This window comes from Saccostrea cucullata, unplaced genomic scaffold (genome assembly GCF_032062105.1).
Source record: "Saccostrea cucullata isolate Sc308-1 unplaced genomic scaffold, CSIRO_AGI_Scuc_v1 ctg36, whole genome shotgun sequence".
In the NCBI taxonomy this organism is placed as follows: Eukaryota; Metazoa; Mollusca; class Bivalvia; order Ostreida; family Ostreidae; genus Saccostrea; species Saccostrea cuccullata.
The window spans coordinates 191,791-217,888 of record NW_026930674.1 but is presented as its reverse complement, the minus strand read 5'-3'; the positions used below and the strand labels follow the sequence as shown (position 1 = coordinate 217,888).

General features: G+C 36.5%; 1 protein-coding gene across 1 annotated transcript; it reads right to left on the bottom strand.

Annotated features, from left to right (window-relative positions):
• Positions 1-102: 102 nt before the first annotated feature.
• LOC134229558 (uncharacterized) lies at positions 103-25,102 on the bottom strand. The gene is made up of 34 exons (XM_062711304.1): positions 24,666-25,102; positions 22,712-24,319; positions 22,440-22,583; positions 21,752-22,064; positions 21,400-21,575; positions 21,125-21,256; positions 20,523-20,689; positions 19,702-19,895; positions 19,319-19,579; positions 19,130-19,230; positions 18,807-19,034; positions 18,551-18,722; positions 17,836-18,105; positions 14,694-14,888; positions 14,244-14,400; positions 13,844-14,114; positions 13,653-13,736; positions 13,458-13,530; positions 13,259-13,371; positions 12,816-12,972; positions 12,320-12,568; positions 11,703-11,897; positions 10,220-10,401; positions 9,074-9,275; positions 8,655-8,806; positions 7,465-8,573; positions 6,969-7,150; positions 6,551-6,792; positions 6,266-6,456; positions 5,843-5,997; positions 5,548-5,682; positions 3,206-3,502; positions 2,707-3,063; positions 103-2,472 (listed from the first exon to the last, which is right to left on the bottom strand). The coding sequence occupies exons 1-34, from the start codon at positions 25,059-25,061 to the stop codon at positions 1,976-1,978; spliced, it is 9,357 nt and encodes a 3,118-aa protein (XP_062567288.1). The 5' UTR covers positions 25,062-25,102; the 3' UTR covers positions 103-1,975.
• Positions 25,103-26,098: the final 996 nt, after the last annotated feature.

Below are 26,098 nucleotides of genomic sequence, written 5' to 3'. Positions count from 1 at the left end.
AAGCTTTGTTTCAATTACCACTATTTCCTTCATTTTATGATCCTGCAAAGCTCATCCTTGTCTAGCCATATATGAACAACTGGTAGAAAGAAATGATTACAGTCAAGTTCATGATGTATTTATTAATCACATGAGTTTGATTAGATATACTGCCAATCATTATTTTTAGAAAAGTAAACAAATAATGCTATGAAGTACATGAATACAGTATTGCACTGACAAACACAATAAACGACACCACATGTATATTTCATATGTGTTGCTGAAGCTTTTCAAATTTAATTCACAGAAGTATAATAACACTTCTAAGTTTGGGTGTGAAAAAAAAGAAAGTTGCATTTGCATGAGATTTCTTACTATTAAGCATCATGAAAAATGGCTTAAACATGGCAATATAAATTTGATTGAATCAAGTTATAAAGGTGAAAGAAGAATGTTTGGTGAACCTGTGTGTGCAGTATGTATATGAACAATTTACCTAAAAGCTATGGTCCCTGATGATCTGGTCAGTATTACAGAAATAAAACATGGGATACACAGAACTAATCCTGTAAAGTCCACTACACCCTGTCAATAAGGAATTCCTGAGAATTTTAAAGTCCTTTATGCCGGTAACCCCCCCCCCCCCAACTCTCCTTTGAATAACCTTGTACTTTGCAATTTTAGATGAGAATGCCTAAGTTAACCAGGAGACTTTTTTCATGAAAGATGTCTGTGACAATAATGCAGTGTACACTTATATCATTCACACATAATATGGCACTTTTATACTGAAACGCAAAAGAAATGAAACACCCTACTTTACGGGGAAATGATTATGTAAAGTAAAGAATTTTGTATCTTAAAATTATGGATATCTTCAAATTGCAAATATCGGTAATTTAACGGTTGAATGATTTTCATACCATAACCAGAAGTCGGGTTTGAGTCTGTTTAACAGAAATCAAAAATTGCATGTTTAACAAAACATTTGGCAATATTATGGAGTTTTAAGAGTATGTACTGTTCAAAAAATAAAATCTCCTTTCGTTTCCCGTAAAGATGCTAAGGCTTCTTGAAAATGGCATAAATAAGCATTTCCATGGCTCGATCTAGCTGGAAAATCTCAAAGAAAAGGTGATGGAGAATTGATGATGCAAAAATACACTATATTATGCCTCAAGGGGGTCTTATGTGTCATATGCATAAATGATAGTCTTAGGACTGGAAGTCCAAGGGTTACTACAATGTGCTAAATTAAAGAAAATTCGACCTAATCATCTAAAAAACAGGCAATGAAAAATTCCTTCGCTCAGTTCTCGATGTTGATTAACCTATTATATCGTAGAAATTAAGCTGCTATTGCTGTTTAGGGCAGTCTTTCACATTGTAATTGAATGGCAGCTAAATTAAAAGATAAACATTTAAAATTTTTATCAAATCTCTGATGTTCTAAAAAGTGAGTTTAGCCTTAATGTATTCTTTTTTGAAAATCATTAGATAAAAAATTCAAACATTTATAGATTACTGCTTGTTGCGTTTCTTTTGCATTTCAGTAAATAAATATGTACTGTAACAATGTTTACAACCACAGATCGTATGTAAAAACTGGTATGCTAATTGAAAAAATTTAAAGTGCACAAAATTCTAGAACCTAGCAACAATCTACATTATCAAGTGACGAAAATCAAACAATAAAACATATCTAACATGATGTAAAAATTTATTAAAAAAAAAAATACTGTAACTATACGGAGTACCAGTAAATATGTCAAAAACATGTCATGTAAAACTTACTCATCATGACTACCAGGTTATGATACAGCAATTTTTAGATTTTCCAGTGAGGTTTAAGTGAATGTGAGTCAAGTTCTTTTTCAAAAGAGTTTATTGTTATACTGCTGCCACATCAGGAGCACACAGGTTCCAACTGTTCTTGAAAAGCAATAAGAGCAATGAAACAAGAGATCACGTCGAACACTCGCCTATTTTTGACCTAAATCATCATCCACAGTCTGACCTGTTTCTGGTCCAGCCTGAGACAGAGATGATCAATCCTGACCAATCGCACCCGCTCCAGGTCCCCCGCATTAAACACCCGGTAAATGTGGAAATTCTCACGCTGCTCCTGTGCAAATTGAATCTGCTGGGAAGAGATCTCAAACACATCCTTATCATCAGTCAAGGTCGTCTTGACCTCTATAAAAGTTTTAATCACTCCATCTTCTGTCCTCCGTGATAATTCAAAGTCATAAGGAGTGCCCTGCTCCTTTTCCTTGTTACACCATTTGACCTCTATAATGTCTGAGTCCCCCTCCTGCTGCTCTAACAGGTACTGATGGACCAGGTGTTCCCCCCAGCGACCTATTTCTTGTAAATTTGACTCATCCTGGTCAAGGTCAAGAGGTATCTCTGGTGGGGCCTTCAGACTGGAACCTTGGCATAGCTCTTCATAAGTGTAATCACTGGCTAGTTCAGTCCAAGCTGGGTGATCTGCAATACATACACCACCAATGAGAGTTTTACAAATTATTTCATAATGGATATGATGAGTACAAATTTCTTATCAATAATTCTTGGAAGAATGAAACCAAAGGAATACAAAGATTAGGATGCAAATTTCCAAAGACAAAGTGAAAACCAATTAAATTTGTATTATTAAAAATAAAAGAAAAAACCAAAGTCTCCTATGAAGATGCTTGAACAGACCTAGTTTACTTTACATACCCATTAGAATTCTCTTAGACTCTGGAACCCTTGGTGACCCTTGACTACTGTCGGTGGGATGCCGCCGTTTTCCTCCTGGCTTGTGGGTCACTGATCCATCTTCATTTCTTATACTCTCCACATTTCCATGTTCCTGACCTTCTCCATGATGAAACTTTTCCCCTGCTGTTGTAATCTCTCTTGGCTGGGTTCCTGTGTCCTCTGACTTACTGCTTCCACTAGATGGCGCTGTAGTGCCCTCTCCTTTATAACCTGACACTTCTTGTCCCTGTTCTTTTTCCTCACCAGGTGGCACTGTTCTTTTGTTATCTCCTGATGATTCTGTCTCATTTTCTGATATCTTTCTCTTTGTTCCCTCTACAAAACCAAACAGTAAATGTGGAATTTAATTCAGAGAAAGCTCTGATTGTTGTGATCTTGATTCTCTGAAATCAGGAATTCATAGAGAAGCTGAGAACTATTTTCAGCATTTTACTCCGTACATATACCCGGTACTTACTTCCTTCACTGTCCTGTCTCTCAAGCCTTCTTCCCTCCCCACTGCCCTGTCTGCTCCCTTCACCACCATCCTGCCTGTTGTATGACTGTCCCTCTGTCCTCTCATGTGTTGTAATTCCCCCTCCGTAAGATTTATCTCCCTTGACAGAATAGGATGTTTCCTCACCACCAGAGGGCTTCCTTTCATCAGTGACCTTGAATTGACTGGGCAATTCTCTGACACTCTTCACATAATCAGGAGCCTTTGGAGGTGGCCATACTTTAGACTCGGCAGGTTTATCTTCCTTTTCTTTTCTAACTGTAAATTAAAGAATCCATTTTTCCATTGGTTGATAGAAAATGTTTTTGAAATTTTTCATTAACTAATTTACTAGAATTTTGCTCCACTGTTGAAGGAAAAATTTTCATAATTACATGAAATGAATAATCTGTAAAACCATTGAAAATAGCTTATATTAGTACATAAAATGGCCATCTGACTATGGAATTTCCTACTTTGCTTAACTTTGATCCTGCAACACTTATCTCTAGGGATGTCAACGTGTTCCTATTCGACTACATTAAGATTCGGATAATGAAACGGTATTCGAATATTAAATAAATGCAATAAATGGGAAAGATAATGAAATTTTCATCTCAGAATTGAAAAAGGGTCCTTCCTCAACCTGTACAGTTGTATAGTGTATATACGTCCTCAGACGAATAAAAGCTCAAACACAGTTACAGCTATATAAATAATTTTCCACATTGTACAGTAAACAGTAATTACATACCGCGATAATTATTTCTCAATCACTGACTTTTTTGTTATTGTACGTAGTAAATTATGAACGCTTGAATACTTGGACTATAAAAATTATTTAATTGACTTGTACCAATTATATTTATAAACTCTAGGAATTTCAAATGCTTAAGGCCCTTTCACAATTGGCACACGAGCACTTTACAACACTTTGCGATCGGAAAATTTTAGCTTGGCACGAGCTATCGCATATGTTGCACGATGTCTCGCATTCATTGCATGTGTTTTAGTGGTCGCATCAAGTCTCCTCAAAATAGTCAACATGCCCACTATTCAGACGCGACCAAATGCAATCAAAATTATGAGACAGCTGCCTCAATTCAACGCACGAAATTAGTACGAACGTCTTACAACGTTTTATGTACTCGTAAGTGTGATGCACGATTTTTTAAATCGTAACATGGATCGCAGCTGTCTTTGCGTGTGTTTTGCGACCATGAGAAAGAAATGCTATATGTCTCATGTAAACACACGTTTTACTGTCATTGCTTGATTTATCACCTTCAATTGCCATGCTTTCCAACAGGCATATATACCGTGTATAATTATAAGCATCTTAACTATGTCAACTGAAGAGTGTCGGAAACGGGTGGTATATATACCCGGCCCTCTGACTCGCACGAACATTCGTACTATGGAATGCATGAGCGCACGAGCACCGCACGTCCAACTGTTTTGTCGCACGTTCAATCGTCCGATTACCTGATCAGTCATGCAATCCTATCGCATTATCTCACAACACTCGCTTTCATTCTACAACAGTCGCATATAGACGCAAGATATATCGCAAGATTTAATGCACAACAGTCGCTTTGGATCGTGCAAATTTCGTACGAACACTTTTTTCATATGCGATTATTTTTGCAACAGTTTACGATCCTAACCAAAATTATTCGGTCGCACGAATATTTTGTCACTTCTGCTCATGCGCCAATTGTGAAAGGGCCTTTAGGAACACACAATCTTTGCATAGCCGTGAAGTTTTGAAGTTCGATAATTATTAAAACAACAATCTTACATAGAAGACATTTTGATATATACTTACTGGCTTGGACAATCATTCGATAACAAACGTGCAGTATTTAACATTTTCATCGGAGGTGTGGATAGTGTGTATTCACAATTCCCCATTTCCAGTTTATTTCAATTTTCCAATTCATTTTCATTAATAAGCTTATAAAAAGTCTGTGCTTTAAAGAAATAAATAAATGCTCCGAATAGTCGACTATCGTTCGAATAAAGCAATCGAATGTTCGACTAAGGAAAATTAATATTTTGACATCCCTACTTATCTCTGCATCCTCTGTGTTCCAATATCTACTACGATAAGATTGTACAGACTTTTATTTTGAGTTGGTCCCTGAGTGTTTGACCTTGGTGGTCACCTTTCAGACCCTGATCCATTACCTTTGTTTTGAGCTGGTCCCTGAGTGTTTGAATTTGGTGGCCAAGCTTTCAGGCTCTGATCCATTACCTTTATTTTGAGCTGGTCCATGAGTGTTTGAATTTGGTGGCCAAGCTTTCAGGCCCTGATCTATTACCTTTGTTTTGAGCTGGTCCCTGAGTGTTAGACATTGGTGGCCAAGCTTTCAGCCCCTGATCTCCCTCCTCTGTCTGCTTACTGTCTGACCTTCCTTCTCCTGAGACAGCTGCCTCCTCAGGCCAAAACTCTTCTTCTGGGGAAATATAAGAAATCTCAATTTGATAAGGTTTTATTGACATGTATTTTTCTATGCTTAATCAACAAGAATGATGCACATTTGAGAATATGAAAAAAGGGAAGTAATGACTACATTTTATCTAAACACACTAATTTCTGTAGCATATCTCAACTACCTGGTTCAGCTAGCACTGGAACCTGGAAGATTGGTGGAGGAACCGACCAAACAGGTTCATTTACAGGAAGCTGTTCACAGTCATTCTGGTCCATTATCTCCTCCAGGGTGTGTGGCTCTTTGGTAAGTGCTGTGATTATCTCATTTAGAAAAGCCCTGCACATACAAAGATGTCTTGATGTACAGTCATGTCAAAATTCATTTAAGGATTCTTACAAAACATTATTTCAGCTGAACTGACATATATCATTATCAATAAGAAATCCTAAAATGTACTCTATATGAACATAAATGGATTCACATTTTAGAGTAATCACTGGGAATTGACTGCTAAAAAATGTACACAGACTGTATTACAAAATTTGAATTCTTTCATGTGAAGGTTTAACAGCTCATTTCAGTCTTGTCTAATAATCCACTTTACCTCAAGTCTTTGAAGCATCTATCCTGTGAGTTGGAGAACAGCTTGGCAACTTCTTTGTTTATGTCTTGATAATACTCTGTAAAATCCCTGTGGAAGTAGAAGGTACTCTCTGTCTGCACACATTTCTCTTTCCTCAGGATAAAAACATCAGGTGTGTGATTCAAAGAGTATCTCACTTCTAAACTTTTCACCTGGAATAGTACAACAAATACAGAGGTAAAAGAAAAATTCATGTGTTATCTTCATGCTCAAATTACTTTACGGAAAAGTTTTTGAGTGGCAAACCTTAAAGAATTGCATGGATGACAGGCGTTGAGTAATATTCTGGTTCTGAAGTTCTTGATAGATGTCTGGGTATAACTTGTAGAGGAATCGCTGAAGCAATGGGACAGCTCTACACACATACAACTGAAGTTCTGGACATGGTTCAAGCATTTCAGGGATCACTTGAATATCGGTGCAATCAGATAGCTTCTTTACACCACAAAAGTCATAGAATGGCATCATTTTATCTCCCAAGTTCCGATCTATCAAATTATAAACAGATACATGTACCGGTACATATAAATTAAATTGATTTTAAATAAAATTATCAGGTACAATCAAAATCAAAATTCAATCCTGAAGACATCATTTCTGGAAGCTGAATACAAACGTAAGGAAGAATAGCTCCTCTGTTAAGCCTCACTATTTGTCTACCTACCCAGCACTGCTGTTCCTCCTCGTTTGGGCTGAGGAGATCTATCCTCCAGTACAACAAAGTTGACTTGGTCCTTTTTCTCAAACATTTTCTCTAACTCCCTATTGTCTGCTATCATGGGGTGATCCTCAGTACCTACCCATTTACTGTGCGTTGTGGCGAGAATCTTCTGTCCTTGTAATTTCCTAAAGATTGCACATAAAGCATTTATTATTAATTGTTACAGTGGGTCTCACTTAATCTGATAGTGGTTAAACAAATAATCTGGCTATTTCAATAGAATTTCAGCTAGAGCACAAAACAATTCCTTTATAATTTCACTTTATACTCTGATAAGAAAACTAAACAAATCCAGCAGATCCAGCAGAACAATATTATACAGTGTATATTTAATTATGACATGCATGATCATTAAATTACTATAATCTGTAATTTTTGGAGTTCTACTTTTTCTTTTTAGATCCCTTACTTTTTGAGAGCTACTCTTTCTATCTCTTACTTTTTAAGTGCTACTATTTCTATCTCCAGTACATTCATCCTTGTCTGAACTGCCATCTGTGATCCATCCGGGCTAAGTTTCCCTCCAATGGTCATGTACAGCTTGAGAGCATCTGACAAGACAGCCTTATCAGACAGGCTTAGAACTTGTCCCATCAGCACCAGTAACTCACCATACTCCAACATACTGGGCTCCATGGAAATTCTTCCAGTGTTCTGGAACAACATTTTTAGATCTGGAAACTGTCCGTAAGTGTCAAAGAGTATGGCTTTCTTGTTTAGCTCTGAGTGGTAATCCTGAATGATCTCACAATGCTTCATTATCAGTCCTGTTGGATCAGACCACCACACTTCCTTACTATTTAACATCCTACCAGCCTGAAGATCTTCTGGTGACCTCTGGTTCATGACCCCAGTACCAGGACCAAACCTGACTGGCATAGGTTTATCTGGCACAAAGATCACTGGGTGATTCTGGAGTAGTTCCTGGGTTTCTATTGGAGGCAGCTGATTACTAAGCCATAAATACACATTGCTGATGTGATATTTGGTGGTGATGAATATTTTTGGTGTTTGCTCTGAGTCTCTTTTTCCCCAGTCAGTCAAGAACTTTTTCAGATCTTGTAATCCTACACTTTTTTTAATTTGTAAAAACTGTCCAAAAGAACTATTGTGTGGGATCTGCACACTGATGTAAATTACAGAGTGGGCCAACAGGTCTGTTATTTCCTTCAATGGTAAATACAAACAGGAAGGCTGCATCATCAACAAATTCTCTGACACAATTATAGCATCATTCTCAACACTCAGACATGTCTGTGAACCTGGCAACCAGCTAGCAGTTCTCAGCAGGATGCTAAAGGATGTCTCCATATCCCTCATACGTCCCCCAGTCTTACTGTATAGGGAAGTGGATGTGAATTTGGAAAAGTGTCTGTCCCAGTTTTCTGCCAGGAGGACACAGAGGGTCCTCATTTGCTGGGGATAGGTGGACATTTTGCTGTTCTTCTGGATCAGTTCCTGCAGTTCTGTAGAAGACCAGTCCTCAATATAACTTCCCTCTTGTACTGTACCTACAACCTCTTGAAGTGGAGCCCAAGGAGTGGATGACTAGATTAAACAGAATATACAAACTGAATATATATTAACTTCAGGCATACAGACATTTCACCATCCCGGAAACCTACTTACGATGTTTTCTGCTGATATCTCCACTTTGACTTGCTTTACTGCTATGAAGTCAGTCACCCCAATTTTAATGAAGAAGTCTCGCCATTTTTGGAGTTCAACAAGAGTTCGGGTGCTCCGCAGGTAAACTGGATCCAATAAAATCCATTCATATCCTACAGGAAAATTATCAACATTGATTAGAAAATTTAAAATCTTTATTCTACAATAAAACATTGTATCAAGATTAGTTTACAAAATCAAAATCTTTAAAAGTGATCATATCAATTATCATGATCACATATTAATATAATTTTTAGTGAAACATGAAAATATCTTAGGTTATATTTTATTGTTCAACTTCCTCTGCCAATAAAAGATATACATGTAAATATTGTAGATTTCAAAATAAAGATTTTTGATATAATGTTATTGTCCTATACCTGGTAACACATTCTGTAGATCGATATTGTTTTTGTACACTGGTGGGAAGTGTATGGGACTTTGGGAGGGATTCTGCAGACCTTTGTTGGTTTTCAATATGGCTGACATCCCTAACTCTTCCACATTTAGAAGTGAGGGATCCAGTTCAATCTGCTCTTTTATGTAGACTATGTAACTAATCAAAATGTTCTCCTTCTTGTCCTAGAAACAATAATTATTTTGTGAGAATTATCGTTGTGTAAATAATTGACTAAAAATGTTCTGACATTAGCAGTTAGAATAATTTGTCACCAATTGCATTGAGGAATAAAATTACAATTAACACACTACAGTATCCAGAAATAAGTTACAAAAGAAATTACAGGAACAGCACATAAGGAATATTTTTTGTGCAAGTTTAATTTTTGCACCTTTGACTTTGTTATGAATGAGCAAATTAAAAAAAACCCTTTTTTTTCCAAAAGAACTAGGCAAAAATCAAATTAAAGAACTATATGCAGTATTAACCAACATTTGCCCCCCAAAATCAAACTTTGATGGAGTAATATTTAATTAAGTCCTTAAACAGGGGAGTATATGCTGACTTCAAAGCACTGAATAATTTCATAAGTAATGACGTCATATGTACGTAATGACGTCACAAATATGACGTAAATTTCAGTTTTTTATGAATTTTGCAGAAAAATGTACATATTTCGTCGATATTTTAAATAAAAGTCACCGAGCGCATGTGTGTTCAGGATTAACATTTTGATATACCAGGTAATGTGTAGAATGATAATATCAATGAAATATGTCAATATTGTTCCTGAACACACATGCGCTCTATAAATTCTAAAGCTTAAATTGTTGAAATTTTGTCCATTTTGTCCTCTTTCTGAAAAAGGATATAAAATTGGACTAGATTGTGACGTCATAAAAACAGCAATTGTGAATACACTGCTCTGGAACTATAATATTTTCTGTTAACTTATATTTCTCGTACAATTTATTGAATTCAGCACATTTCAGGAAGTTTTCAAAATTTGACTTTTGTGGGGGCAAACATATGCAATATACCGCATATAGTTCTTTGTCTACTCTACATATAATCAGTTTCCATGAATAGTTATTAAATTCAGGCCAAAGTTGTGCCTGAAACTGACCTTCCAGGCATCTGACTTGAGAGTGGGCATGATGTGTTGGCAGATGACTTCCCTGGGGGACAGCTGACACACCCCTATCTTCAGCAGAAGCTTTTGTACCTGAGAATTCACCTCACTGTCAGCAGTAGAAACCAAGAGGGGGTGAATGGTGTTCAAATCTTGCTGGAGAATCATCATAGGGTCTATAGGAATTGAATTATAACCAAGAGAACATTTAAAAATACATTTAACGTGTTACTCAAACCAGAAGTCTCTGTCGATACTGAAGCTCTACTGGTTTGTACTTATAGCAAAGGAAGAGAAAAGTACTTAAGCAGTTGGAAATTGAAACTTTTCAACAGCAATAAATAGAATAATGATCCTTGATTAAGTCTCTTTAAGTTCTTAGTGCAGTCTACTTGCATGCCACATTTATATTATAATCAGACTAAAATTGTATTTGGAGTAGCATTTTGAAAGAATTTCACAGAAATTTCTATTTTTAGTAACCACCGCAACAACGTTCATCGAAATCAAAAACCGATATACAGAATTATGTATCTTATTGTAGTCTACTTGTGTGCCAAGTTATATTAAAATAAGACTAAAACTGTAGAAGGAGTAGCATTTTGAAAGAATTTCACAGAAATTTCTATTTTTAGTAACCACGGCAACACTGTTCATCGAAATCAAAAACTGATACACAGAATTGTGTATCTTAGTGTAGTCTACTTGTGTGCCAAGTTATATTGAAATCAGACTAAAACTGTAGGAGGAGTAGCATTTTGAAAGAATTTCACAGAAATTTCTATTTTTAGTAACCACGGCAACACCGTTCATCAAAATCAAAAACTGATACACAGAATTGTGTATCTTAGTGTAGTCTACTTGTGTGCCAAGTTATACTGAAATCAGACCAAAACTGTAGGAGGAGTAGCATTTTGAAAGAATTTCACAGGAATTTCTATTTTTAGTAACCACGGCAACACCGTTCATCGAAATCAAAAACCGATACACAGAATTGTGTATCTTAGTGTAGTCTACTTGTGTGCCAAGTTATATTGAAATCAGACTAAAACTGTAGGAGGAGTAGCATTTTGAAAGAATTTCACAGAAATTTCTATTTTTAGTAACCACGGCAACACCGTTCATCGAAATCAAAAACCGATACACAGAATTGTGTATCTTAGTGTAGTCTACTTGTGTGCCAAGTTATACTGAAATCAGATCAAAACTGTAGGAGGAGTAGCATTTTGAAAAATTGTTTACAGACAGACAGACGGACAGACAGCTAGACAGACGGACGGACGACGGACGCATTACTATCGCATAAGCTCTTCTGGTCTCTGACCAGTAGAGCTAAAAATGCCCTACACTCAGTTTGTACGTACAAGTACATGTATTTAGTACACATTGTAAGCAAAACTGATAGAAATACACATTTAAAAGTAAGATAGTGTCAAGAAATTTTGAAATAATGTCATCTAGGAGATTTTCCCCTCACCATTTTGACTAGATCCTGTGTTTTCTGACAGTGGGAAGAAGATGGTGCTGTCATTAGTACACTGTCTCTGGAGGGAGGCCAGGGGTATGATCTTCATGGCCCTCAGTGTGTCATACACAGACTGGTTATCTGAGAACTCATCCAGGCTCCTGTAGACACAGGCCATCCACTTAGCTGTCATCAGAACACTTTCATCTGTGTAAAAGACAAGATGAAGAGTTAAATATGGTGTTATCTTTTTATTTTGTTTTTCAGTGGAAATGTTTTTTTTAAATGGTACAAATTCATGGGCAAGGGTGACTCATGGAAACCACTAATATTGCCCCCCCCCCCCTCCCCCTCAAGATGATTCCATGTAATCTGTGCTTCTCTATTGAATTAAACACAAGCATCAATTGTCTAACTTCTGTTTCTAAATGGTGTATTCCTATTTTGCTCCCACAAGAGAACCCCTATGCTGTTTTAATGCATAAAGCTATTTCTATACCTGTATCAGTAGTTTCCTGACTGGCTGATCACTGCTGTAGTTAATGTATAAAGCTATGTCCATACATTTATCAGTAGTTTCCTGACTGGCTGACCACTGCTGTAGTTAATGTATAAAGCTATGTCCATACCTGTATCAGTAGTTTCCTGACTGGCTGACCACTGCTGTAGCATTGACTTTCCTATCAGTAGCAGGTGTTCTGTGTTCAAAGACTCTATACCCAGACTCAGGGTCAAGGAGGAATTTAACATGGCTGCCACATCTCGATGAAGGTAAAACAGATTAAGAGTGTCCTTCAAAAGGTCAGGGGTCACAACCTCTAGGACTAAAGGGTCTTTTACAGTCACAGTCTGGGAGGGAATCTTCCATGAACATTTGCCTGGTGATGAAGAAATATTTGTACAAGTATTCTCATCTTGTTCCTTTCAAATTAACATGTTTTACAAGCCTTCAAGACATACATGTAGGTACATGTATTTACATTAGTAAGAGAAACTTGAGAGCCATTTAAAATTTAATTCAATTCACTTTATTGACAATTACCATGTCGGCATACAGCCATAAACATTAAATCAAAGGCTAAATTGTTAGAGTGACTAAATTAACCAATGCAATAAGTCTGTTACCCTTGCTGTTGGGTTGAGTGGGGACACACTGTTTGGCCCGTAGTTTCTGGAGAATTTGATTGGCTACCGGTCTGAAGAAATCAATGATTTCATCCTCCACAGGGACAAACTGTAAGAAGGAAGTCACAGCCTCCACATTGGAGAAGTCAGCATGATTCTGTAAAACATTCAAACTGGATGAAGATATCTCAGTACGAAAGTGAGTTTTTCATCATGTAAACTGGTATACTGTAGAAAGGGTTATTTTGCCTGGTATCATTTTCAAACGTAAGAATAGTTTTGCTCTATTTTAATTCAGACATGTTATGCTACAGAAATATATCTGATTACAAAGTTTATCTTCTTTCATGTCCTATTTAACTTGTATATTTACTTACTTGTAGATAGTGGAAAGGGAAGAGAATAAAATTGTGTAAATATATCCCTTTACAGAGTGTGTCTACCTTGAATACTTCCAAAGCTTCTATAAATAGGACATGGAGCTCGTTACGAAGCCACTGGTTCCAGGAACTGTCCCGATCCACGTCCTCACGACTGGACGGAACGTCAAAGTCACCTGTAAGATAAAGAGATACATGAGCTCTGAAGAACACTCAAAAGAGGTCTTACTGAGGTATACAAAATCCTGAACAGAGGTTATACCTTGAATGATGAAACGAAATCCATAACTCCTGAGAGGAAGAAAAGCAAACACTGGCTGCTTTGGTGGAACAAACTAACAATAAATCAAACAGCTATTAGTGGTTTATATGTTCAGAAAAATATCTTTTGGTATAATGTAATTTTAATTTTATAGCAAAATAAACAAAGAAAAGAGCAAATAAATGAAGATGGTACTTTGCTGTCTTTCTTTTGTCCTGCTGGTCTGAGTGGGAAGGCAAGAGCTATTTCTGTTGATTCTACCTCTACCCCTGATTTGGCCTGTAAGACAATGTTCTTGAAATACATAAAGCTCTTTGTAAGAAATTTGCTATTAGACATTATCCTTTTGATTTCCATTGATTGTAGTTGACAACTCACTGACTGACCTGTAATGATATTGTCGAGGCGTCCAGTCGTTTCTTGACCACCAGCCACCTCTCCACTTTGCTGTTTTCCATGATCTCCACCACGTTATCTCCGAGGTCTCTCCTCCTTATCTCCTGCACGACATCTTCCACGCGATTCTCAATTGTGATCTGTCGCAGGCGATTCAAAAACAGCAGCAGAGAGGGGTGGATATCATGAAACCTAGCTGCAAGTGTTCGCATTTGGGACTTCATGGAATCTTTTATTGGTAAAACTATTTTTGTCATCCAGCTACAAGAGAAACACCATTATATCCTCAAAAAAAAAAAAAAATTACACAGTGAGTTATTTGAAATTTGAGGATTTTTTTTAAAAACTACTGTAACTGAATTATTATTGGTTTTATAATATATAGCTTACCCCTCCCCCTCCTGCCATTTGTCTTCTTCCACCCAGTGTGGGAGGATATAGCCTGTTGGCCCCGACTGAACATCAAACTTGATGTGGAAGCCATTAGAGTGGACTTCTGGTTCATCTGTCACACGGAATACCGACTTAAATCCAATGCCTTTCTGACCTACAGTTATCAAATTGAATACAAGAGCTTGATTGTTTAACTCTGTCATACATATCAGTAAATGATCTACAAAGAAAAATATAATCTTTGATATTAGCAATTGAATCAGTATATACACACATGGTTGTTTGTAAATGGTTACTTTAATTATCAATACAGAGCATGAAAGAAAGAGGGAAACTTATGAAAAGTACAGAAAAGATCTATCATAGTGTTTCATTCATTCCTTTTAATATCAATACTGTTTTATTGATTCCTCTAATATAATAAAAGTATTTTATCTATAAACCTACCTATGTACCCAGCCTTATGCTTGCCCTTGGTACTCCTCCCCACATCACACAGAGCACGGATGTTCTTCTCCTGGAATCCTGTCTCATTGTTCAGAATCACTACCCCATCTGGTTTCATTATGAACTGGACTGATGGACAATTGTTCTTCTGTAAGTCATCAGGGTAACTGTTGTCATCTGCATTCTGAATCAGTTCTAAGAAAGAAAAAAAAAAAAACAATTTATTATGCTTGCCTTGAAGAACTTTGAAATATTTATCCTAAGTTTTCAAAAATGAACATGCAGAAAATTCTAGTTCCCTCAAAACAATGTAATTCTCAAATTACACTGTTTTATTAAAGATCTTATTATTATGTGCCCGAATTTATTTGGGGCGTATATCGTTTTTGTCCTGTCTGTCTGTTTGTCCAGCTGTTTGTCTGGTTAGCTGTTTGTCTGTCTGTTGTCAACTTTAACCTTTGCCATAACTTTTGAACAGTGAGAGATAGAGACTTCATATTTGGTATGCATACTCCACTAATTAAACACTTTCAACTGACACCAAGGTCAATGACCTTGTGACCTTGACTGTGACCTTTATGTTAAAAATAACTTTTTCGAACTTTCGCCATAACTTTTGAACCATGAGAGAAAGAGACTTTGCTATTCATACTCCACTAATTAAGGTGGCTCATTACATCCACAGTTTATTTTAGATTTCAATACAGCACCACTTATTATGTAGATGTCAAATATCCAGATGGGGGTATTGATATCATAAATATTTTTTACAGAATATTTTAGTTTTTGTCTAATTTTAGTGAAATGTTTTATTTCAAGTTTATTATTAACAGAATTTCTGAACTTTCAGTGTCAAATGATGGGCATCTTCTTAAGACAAGTACACACAGTGAAAATACCTTATAATACTTAATAATAATTTTATTAAAAAAAATAATTTTCTCCTAAAAAAACAATTAATGTCATTATCTTTTTAATCTATGCATAAAACATTAAGAAAATGAATTCTGAAGAAACAAGGAATGTAGTTCAATGAATTACATGTGTCAAATTGAATGAAGAATGTTTAAACGAAATGAAAAATCCAATTTAAAAAATATTTGGAATAAAAAGTCCACTTTTAAGAGTTACAAGGGTTGATCCAAAAGTAATGTCACAACTTCGATAAAATTTCTACTAGACGACGTAAGTCAATGACATTATACAAGATTGAAGCTATATTTATTACAAATCAGTCCTGAAAAATTCAAATTAAAATGATTTATACTTTTTAAAATATCGAATTATATACAAAGTGCAATTATGGTAGTCGCCGCACCTAGATAATGTCATATGACGGATACGCGCCGTCATACACTTGAACGCTTACCCTTTGTTTCGTATACAAATATTTGAGATTTACGAACACATTCACACATCTTTTTATAAGAATTATTGGCACCCATTGTACACTCACTCTATATATAATTTAGTCTTCTGTCAAAATTCTTGAATAGTACCATATGGTACCATATAGTTTCTCATATCGCTGTAACTGTCTAACCGTCTTTATTTTTGGACACCGTCAGACACAAGTGAACATTTCCGTCCGACCTCCCTTATTCGGTCTTTCTGTCCTTTCCTGATCATTCAGTGACCCATGAACCGCTAAAATCGCTGAAACCATTTATAAACAAGTCTTTTATTTATATTATCTCCTCTGTATGTCTGATTAATCATCGTAACTGTTTCTACGGGCGATTTCCCCATTTTGTAGCAAAAATGCACCACAGCTCGTTTCAGCGGTTAATCTCCATTTCGACATTTCCTTTGTTCAATACAACAGATAAGAAACAACAATGTTTAATATCAAAAAGCAATGACGTCATTTTTTTTCAACTTAATACTAGAAAATGTCGAAAAATTTTGTCTTTTAAAAATATTGAGCGATTAGATGCTTTTATAGATGTTTTTTAATGCGTTTGTCTTTTCTCACTTCTAAGAATTTACACTTTAAAACGTGACGCTTACTTGTGACGCGGTGACACCCCTTATGTTTAATATTTTAAACGTCTATAAAATTAATTTAATTAAACGTTATTCATTGAAAATTTCAAGTTTGATTAGATTTATTTTTATGCATCTTTTGGTATAAAATATTTGATCATATGACGCCAAATATTAAAGATATTGACACAGTGACATTACTTTTGGATCAACCCTTGTATCTTTCCTAATTACCCAAGACTCAAAACACGAAGGAACGTTTGACATTACATCTAAACTTCAGAACAAAGCTTTAAATTGCCAGAGTATAAATTTAAATCAATATAGCAAATATATAAATTAACACCAACACAGTAAATAATGCAAGTAAATAATTTTTTAATTTCAACAAGGTGTAGATTTTAACTCGAATTTCCTCCATACAAACATGTCATTGATTGATAGAGCTCACTGCATGCATGCATCGCTATGAAATTGACATTACTTGTTTGGCGAAGATTTGACTGTTGTTTTCTTTTGTTCCTGCTTAAAAGCAATTCTTCTTGGTTTGTGCATTATGAATCCGTTACTTTGTTTTCACTTTTAATAACACCGCATGTTTCATCTATTTTTAAAGCGTTTAAAAGGTCAGGGTCATATCATAGAGGTACCTATACAATTTGTCCCCAGAGGAAACCGGTCGACACAATGGAGGTTTATTTTTTTGTGTAGTACGTCATCAAATAGTGGTGTAATGAGCCTCCTTAAGCACTTTCAACTGACACCAAGGTCAATGACCTTGTGAATTTGACCTTCATGCTAAAAATAGCTTTTTCGAACTTTCGTCACAACTTTTGAACCTTGAGAGATAGAGACTTCATATTTGGTATGCATACTCTACTAATTAAGCACTTTAAACTGACACCAAGGACAATGATCGTGTGACCTTGACTGAGACCCATTTGCTAAAAATCGCTTTTTAGAACTTTGTTGCCCCCGGGCGTATAGTGTTTCACAAACAAATCTTGTGTTTTTTTTTGCAAAAGTAATGGCTGCCTTCAAAATTTCTCTAGTATAAGTTCTGCTCCTTCCTGTCCTTACCCAGTACAAAGTGTGTGTCTTTGCTGTAGAGAGCTTACCCAGTACAAAGTGTGTGTCCTTGCTGTAGAGATCTTACCCAGTACAAAGTGTGTGTCCTTGCTGTAGAGATCTTTAGACAGTCTGTCCAGGCTCCGCCCCAGTCTCTCCTGCTGGACTCTCATCAGTCTCTGTCCGTCTTCATTTAGCTCCACCCCAATCCCAAACTCCTCCCTCCTGATCTGATTGACAATTCCCCGACACGTCTGCTCTATATCTGTCTCCTTGGTAACTGTCGATGCTGCTTCCTCTGTAATGTTCTCAGGAGACAGCAGATCAATGACAGTGTCCTCCGACTTTACAGTTAGATCTGAAAATTGTTTTATGTGGATTTCTCATATAATATGGATACATCATTACAATCTAGATTTAAATCATATACTGTAAAATCACATATTTTCAAGGGGTCAAGTTTTCGAGGTTTGAGGAAAATTGTTTCATTGGGATTTGACTTTGTGGTTGAATAATTGTTCAGTAGTAATATATGTGAAAAGTTGCATTTCGTGGTGGATATAAATTTGTAGGTCTCTAAATACTTTGAAAACCACGAAAATTAAACACCCACGAAAATTAGTGATTTCACAGGACACTTTTATACATTGTAATTGTAAAGATGCTATGAAGAAATAACTAAGTGTGTATCAATTCTAAATGTTTCTTTTAATATGGCTCATTTAGTGAAGCCTTCAGCTCAAGTGAACTAAAAATTTAGCAGCTCTATATCAGCCTAAAAATCAAATCATATGCACAAGTACCAATGCTGGCTTCTTTTGTTTTTGTATCTTCTGTAACATCTCCATCTTCCATTTCTGTGCACTCATCCACCACAATCATCTCATCTTCCTCCTGACCTTTGACCTCCGTCTCCAACTCCACGTCTGACAAGTAGGATGAAGAGTCTTCCTCATCTTCACTTTCTTCAATGACCTGCAAGAAAGAAGCTCCTGAATGCATACATTGGCAACTGAGAAATGAACACAACAAACATCTGCAAACTCTTCCTTTTCTGACCTCAGGCTCATCTTTGAAGAACTCTTCAGCAACCTCTGGAGCCACCTCTTGTAGAGAAGAGGGCATCGGTTGACAGCGAGCGTGGATACTGTCCATCCACTCAGCCACGCCCAGGAGGCAGCCCAGCTGCTGGAGCCGGCTTAACTGGGTCAAGGTCACACATGACTGGAGGAGCATGGTCTTAGATTTAGATTGTCCTATCACCTGACCAAGCGGGTCCAGAAACATCTGTAAAAATAGGAAGAAAGTCTAAAGCTTCTCTTATTTTTTAGTTTTTAATAGCATAATTATTGTGTTCCATACAATAAAAGTGCAACAAGTACCTGTGAAGCCAAAACAGAGCAGGTTTTGACAGGTAAAATTGACAAACATTCCAGAATAAAGTGTACAGCAGTTTCTGCTGGCTGACAACTCGATGGTGCCCCTAAAAGACAAAAATATCAGATAAAAACCAACTTTCAAGCATTACAAATTTCCCCATGACAAACAGAAAAATCATTATTCTGTCCTACCTGGCACACTGTCTTTGGAGGCTTCCCCATGCATTTTGAAGAGTTCCTCCCTGACATGATTAGCCAGCAGAGCTACTGGGGTGTTCTCCACACCTTTATTCTGGACCACCATTGACATGAGGTGTCCACTCACATCACGAGCTATTCTGTTACGGAGGGCCACACAGAACTTTTCTGGGGAAGAGCTAGATACAAGTTTCAGGTACTGACCAGGAGATCTCTCCAAAGCTATAAAATCTGTGTTCATGATCTTGGATCCACCTGTACATTTGAAACCATTTTCTTCAATCAGTTTTGACATTTTTTTGTAAACTATTTTATATTAAATGTAATAGTCCCTTCCTCCCATATTCTCACTACTGGTATTTGATTTATATACATACCCTCTACTGGCCATGTTTGGCATTCTCCGTACTTCTGAATAAAGTCACGTAACTTCCCCAGCTGTGGCTCAAACACAAGAGACCACTGACTCCAATCTGCCATGTTTTCCAACAGAGGACAATTATTCAAACAGGCAAGGGCTGCTTCCTTTGTCTGGTGTCCCAGAATTCCAGTCTGACCTTTCACCTCAAAACTTTGCATAAAGAAATCCATAAAATATAGTAATGTAACTAGAGTTTTGTGATTTACACATTTATCCAATTGTATCCCAAAATCTTACCCCCCCCCAAAAAAAAAAATGTTTTATATTAAGCAATATTAAATAAGAAGATTATTTTTGTAATTTTCCTTGGCCGAAAGGACGTCACATGATATTCCTCCTTTTGCGATAGCGACGTGAAAGCGCGTCCGTAGAAAATGATATCACACGACACGCCGTTCGGTTGCACTGAAGTTACGTAGAACGTGACGTCATAATATAAGAAGCGTGTTTTTAACCATTGTGACGTAATGACAGCCAAATCCGTTTAGTTAGGTCTATGTCGGTGCATTCACTTTGTGTGATTATATAATATAACTATTATGGACTTCAGTTAACGATCAACATGTGGTTATAAGGACTCATGACAATTGATATTGACCTCAGACACAGAAAATGTGTCTTCGGTCAATATCAATTGCCATGAGTCCTTATAACCACATATCGACCTACAATGAAGTCCATAATTGTATAATATCATTTTTTATCAAACAATATCATAATCAATTTGTATAATGCAGTTGGTATTCTCAGAAATGCCTGAATGAAAACAAGCTTTACCTTTCTGGTGGAATAACTGCAGCTTCGTACACCACACAGTGTTGATTGGACACATGTTTCCCGGGCCTGTCAGCTAAACCAATCAAACGTGAGGATGTCCCGTGTCCCAGTTGTTTGACCTCCTTCACAGAGAACTGGTGACATAATGCTTGCTGAATCTTTTCCTCCTAATAAGAAACATACTTATGTTACATGTATTTAGCTGACATTATTTGTTTTCTAGTGCATATGCAGTGCATTACAATCAAACTGTTTGTCATGAAGAAATGTTCAAATGAAGTATTAATTAAAGTGATTGGATCTTTGACCTTACTTCTTAATGTGGTCACAATAGAAGTCTATCTAACCTTATGATCAAGGTCACATTTGTGAAAGATGTTATACAAAGATAAATAACCCTGGTACAAAAGGTCCCTATCCTTCTTTTTCAAAGGCAAAAAAAGTTTGTAAATTGAGATACACATGCATTACAACTACTTAGCTATTCCATGATATACCTGCATACAGTACATGTATTCAGGCACATGTTTGACTGTACAAGAACCATACTGAGATATTTTTCTTCTATGTACATTCCTAAATAGATTCTATTCTCCAGGTACCTGTGTAGTGTTACTCTGTTTGCACTGGTGGATGAACTCCAGAATGTGAGTAAGGGAAGGGAGATAACCCCCGGCAGCATCACCATGTCCTCCTCCTGTCCCTAAACTGGTGCCTCCACAGTCATCTAGTTCCTGTGAAGTGACAAAAACTTAATTACAAAAGTAATTTTTAGTGCATGAAATTGTCACAAGAGTAAATTAACATAATTTCATTTTATATTTTAAATCTGGCTTTGCATTTAATAATAATAAAATGCAAGATAAATGTATTTTACTTTTTTGGTTTCCTGTATGAGAAATTCTAGGAATCGACCATATCCCATGGCCATAAATGATTCAAATTCAAAATGGTCTGTAATTCTTTCCTCAATATTGTCCAGATGTTTTAATGTAAGTGCTCCATGGTTCTGACATTTTTCAAGGAAAGTCTTTAGAAGTTTAATGATGGAATCTAGGACAAAATAAAAAAAAAAATTATCTCAACATCATCTGTCCAAAAGATTATTCAGACCAGTTAAATTCCTTGTTATTAGCAGGAATTTTTATTATTTTCTAATATTTTCTATTATTTCAGGACTTACTCCGATTTATATGGTTTTTATTGGTCTAATGGGAAGCATTCCTTACCTTTAGTTGGAGGGGGTTTCTTTTTCACAGTAACGGGCACCTCCTTCGGTTTGGTGGCCTCAGTTAGAAACTGTCTGTGTATCGTGTCTATCTCAGTCTTACTGCTACAGATCGCTATGTGGAAGAGATTCCGGCCAAAACTATCAGCGGTGACTGCTTGAAGGAAAGCATTAATGGTATCTGTGAACCTGGTGAGGGTTCGCCTCTCTATCTTGTTTGCGGGGGCCTCTACTGAGCTACACAAGGTTCGGTATTTATCAAAGATCTCCTTCAGAGCCTCAGTGGGCCGGATCTTAAGGTAGTGCTCCCTGATCTATCACAGAGAACAATATAGCTCATCACTTTAAAAAATAATCTTCCTATATAAATTTAATGAATTTCTTATACGGTTATAACGAGAAATTCAAAGTATTTCAGGTCTGTAAAGCTGTAAGAAAAACTTAATTACAAAATTTAAAATTATTACATGGCTTTTTTAGTTGTAAAGCAAAGAAACCAAAAATTTAAAGTCATTGCTTTTTTCAAGCTCAAAAAAAAAAAAAAAAAAAAAAAAAAAAAAAAAAAACCAAGGAAAAACATTTCCAATAACTTTTATCTCTCTAGATCTGTAAATGACAATGTTAATGACTTGGAACATTCTAGGAAAATGAAAACTTGGAATAAAGAAATAATAATAGAGAGGAGTTACCTGTCCTTGTCCATCTCTCTTGTTGATGAGGACTGCCTTAAATCTGTGGAACACCTGCTCTATCTCTTGTTTCAGGGTCTCCTTTGTATCCTCTGTGACTCTTCTTCGTGTCCCAGCAGCATCTCTCTGCGATTTCTTCAAGACCTGCCAAGTTTTAAATATTGTTATAACATTCAGTCAATTCATTACCAACTTTAAATATATTTAGTGATCCATTTGATATACAAAATCCTCCTACAAACTGGCATAGCCAATTGTCAAGAAAAAGTTACCTGCAGAGCTAGAGGTAAGCTGCGTATTCGGACACCGAGGATGTAAGCATTCTCCACTCTATAGGTCTCTACCAAGTACTCCATAAAGGGCTCCAGCTCGTTCTTGGTGCTCCACCTTTGGTATTTATTCAAGTAGTTCCGTAGATTCTCAAAAATATCAGATGTAGTGATTTCTGGGATATCAGCCATGTCTGTAGGAAACTTGAAATTGTGATAGATGATTGGGAGTCGCTGGAGGGGACCAACTTGTAGAGCAGCAAAACTGTCCTTATCTGGAGCAAATTCAGCCATGCATAACTTCAGTTCATGAAGAGTGCATATGGATCTTGTGTTCAAAAAGGCTTGTATGTATGCATTAATCTTGCAGAGTAGTCTATTATGTTCAAATAGACAGGGTATCTGGTTGGCATACCGCCAGTAACCCAGCTCAGCAATGTTTCTTCTGTTAAGTCTTTGTAACATCAAACTCTCCACCCTTTCCACACTGACATGTTCGTCTGCTTCGGCAAGGGCCTCGATGCACTCCTTGGCGACATTTTCAATTTGGTCCTTGTTGAACCGTCCATACCTGTCATTATTCCACACCCTTGGCAGATGGGTTTCTTTTTGTTCAAATTTCCTAAGACTGACAGGCCTGATCACCAGCTGGCAAACTGCCAAGGAAGAATCCTGTGATGGGGCACTAGGGAGGACAAATCCTGGTGTTTGCTGGAGCTGAGAGTAAGCAGACTGCACCTGAAAGTCCCCAGGGTGGCCTCTTATGCTTGGTGTTGGGTGAGAGGGTAAAAGAGGGATATAACCAGAGGAACTCTGGTCCCTGGTCAAATCCACAAGGCTACCCCGACTTGAGGATGGTTCATCTTTTGTTAGATCTATCACTGGGGTGCTGGTTCGTGAAGACCTTGGGGTCAGTTGACTCCTCCCACTTGGTGCTCTATTAATGAGCTGAATGTAGGGAATTCCATTATTATCTGGAACTTCTTCAATTACATCATCAAACAAGTCTAAAACCTTGGTTAGCTGTGAAACTCCCACTTGTATCTTGTTTGGCTGTTGTTTGAATTGATGATAATAATTTTGCCAGATTTCACTCTTTTTGATTCCCTTGGGATGATGAGCCAACAAGCTCACAATATTTTTCTTAACCACTGAACGAGTCTGCTCTATTTTAGATTTATATTCATCTTTTTTCCTTTGAGTTTTTGAAGCTTGATTGCTTGCGACTGTTGAGTCTTCAGACTCTTCACTATCTGATTCGCTCTCTGATTCACTGCTGGAGGACACCACGCAGGGTTCCTCAGGATTCCTACCCTCTGTAGAACTGGCCTGTTTTGCCTGGGCCAAAAACTGACCCACAGCAGCTGAGATATTGGTCTGCAGTGTGTTAAGTTGTGGTCTTGCAATACCTCCCATCATAAGCTGTCTTGGCATCAGAGAAGTGACTGCCCCTAGCTGTTGTGTAGGTTGTAAGATTGGGATACCTGCTGTGGGTATGAGTGGTTGTCCATATGTGTAGGCTAAGCTTGGAGTGGGTAATGGATGAAATGGTTGCTGAACACTTGATGTTGTTGAAGAACTACTGGTAGATTGTGCTCTACTGTACAGTACCTAAAACCAATAAGAAAGATTATCCTGAAGTTCTCTTTCAAGCAGACACTAACATTGAATAACCTTCTTTAGTTCTTTAAAGTAATATATGTCATTCCTGTTATTCCATTGAATTGGATATATATCTGCCACTGAAAATACTTTTAAGCTAAGCAATGACTCTGCTTCAGCATTTATTTATAAATTTACAAAAACAGCTAAGATTTGATTCATAACTCACTTGGAACCACAGATATTCTCGTAAATATATGTACCTGTAGTAATTGACATACATGTACTGTATTGCAGTTTGAGATATTGAAGTCTGAGCATCAATAAATAAACATGGATAAAAAAACACACTCACTTCCTCTGTAGATCTGCCTCCACTGTTTGTACCCTCTGTACTTTTAGCTGTCTCTTTGATTTCTTTTGCTTGAGTATGGTTCTCCTCTGACTCAGATGATGATATTTTATCTATCTGTACATCTGGGGGGTCTTCTCCAGCTGGAATATACCCCTCAACAAGACGGACTGTCGGCCTTCCATTCTCCATTACTTCATTAATCATGTCACCAAAGTCACCCAGAAGGTTGTGCATTTTCCCCGTGCCATAAAACGCAGCACTGACCTTCTCAACTTTGCTGGTATAGATGTTCCATAGATGTGCTTTTGGAATGCCATCAGGTTCTCTCTCTTTGAGTAACTTGTATAAATTCTGCTTTAGTTTCAGTCTCCTTTTTGTGTACTTGTTCTCTGCCATTTTTTTTTTTTTTTTACATTTTCTGAAATTAAAATCATATTTAACAATTATTTTTAATGAAGTATTGTGCAAATTGTTTAAAATAATCACAACTTAATTTTACTTTGTATGCAGAGATACAAGTAAAATTAAAAAGATGACCAGAAGTAGAAATTGCTATGTTGTTCTGTTTTTTTTTCATCTTTATGAACAATCTCTTTAAATGAATGAATGTATTTAAAAATACCTAATATTTCAATAAATTAGTATTAAATGTAGATGCACTTTCTTATCTGTTATAGCAGCAAAGTTGTTCAGTGTTCACACATTTAAAAACACCTTAATTTCTCATAATTAAGGAATAACTATTTTTTTTAATGATGTGATATGAAGCAATTGGCTTCAAATTGCTCTGTTAATTCGCACAAATGCCCAAAAGCATTTAATATGCATAAAATTTTCACATAAATGCCTGAAAGAGTTTATGGATAAAATGATAACATATGCCAATTGCTTAATCGCAATCAGAAAACAAAATTAAAAAAAAAACCCTGACAGTTATTCCTTTTATTTATGTTATTCTGTAAATTTATGTGCTCAACCAAAGCCACACCCTCTCCCTATAGCTAATTCCATGTTCCTCACTCACCTGTACACAATTTTTTTAACCACACCTTTTGATGAACCACTAACTTTATGAAATCAAGTTTGTTACTTGAAATTTAAATATTTCTCCTTACAGTAGTATTACTACAAGGAAGTTAAATGTCAGATGATTTCTGTCAACAAGAGGGATAATTATCAATACTTAAACTGAAACAAGTACATACACCCCCCTGGATTAAATTATGTCCAAATAGTCAAGTACACCAAATTTTAAAGCTTAAGATTTAAAATGATTTCAACCAAATAAGCAGACAGTACTTACATGGCAATAACTACCAAAACTGTACTGTACTGATATGAATTATGTAGCGATATTTATATACTCTACTTTCTATTTTATTTTCCAAGAAGTCCTATCCTGATAAGCATTATATTTAGCATGTTTAGCTTCT

Coding starts and splice junctions, on each gene's coding strand:
- LOC134229558 (XM_062711304.1), bottom strand. CDS start 25,061: ATGGCAGAGAACAAGTACACAAAAAGGAGACTGAAACTAAAGCAGAAT. Junction 8,807..9,073: donor TCTACAGAATGTGTTACCAG/GTATAGGACAAT, acceptor ATTTTCCTGTAG/GATATGAATGGATTTTATTG. Junction 5,998..6,265: donor AGATGCTTCAAAGACTTGAG/GTAAAGTGGATT, acceptor TTGTATGTGCAG/GGCTTTTCTAAATGAGATAA.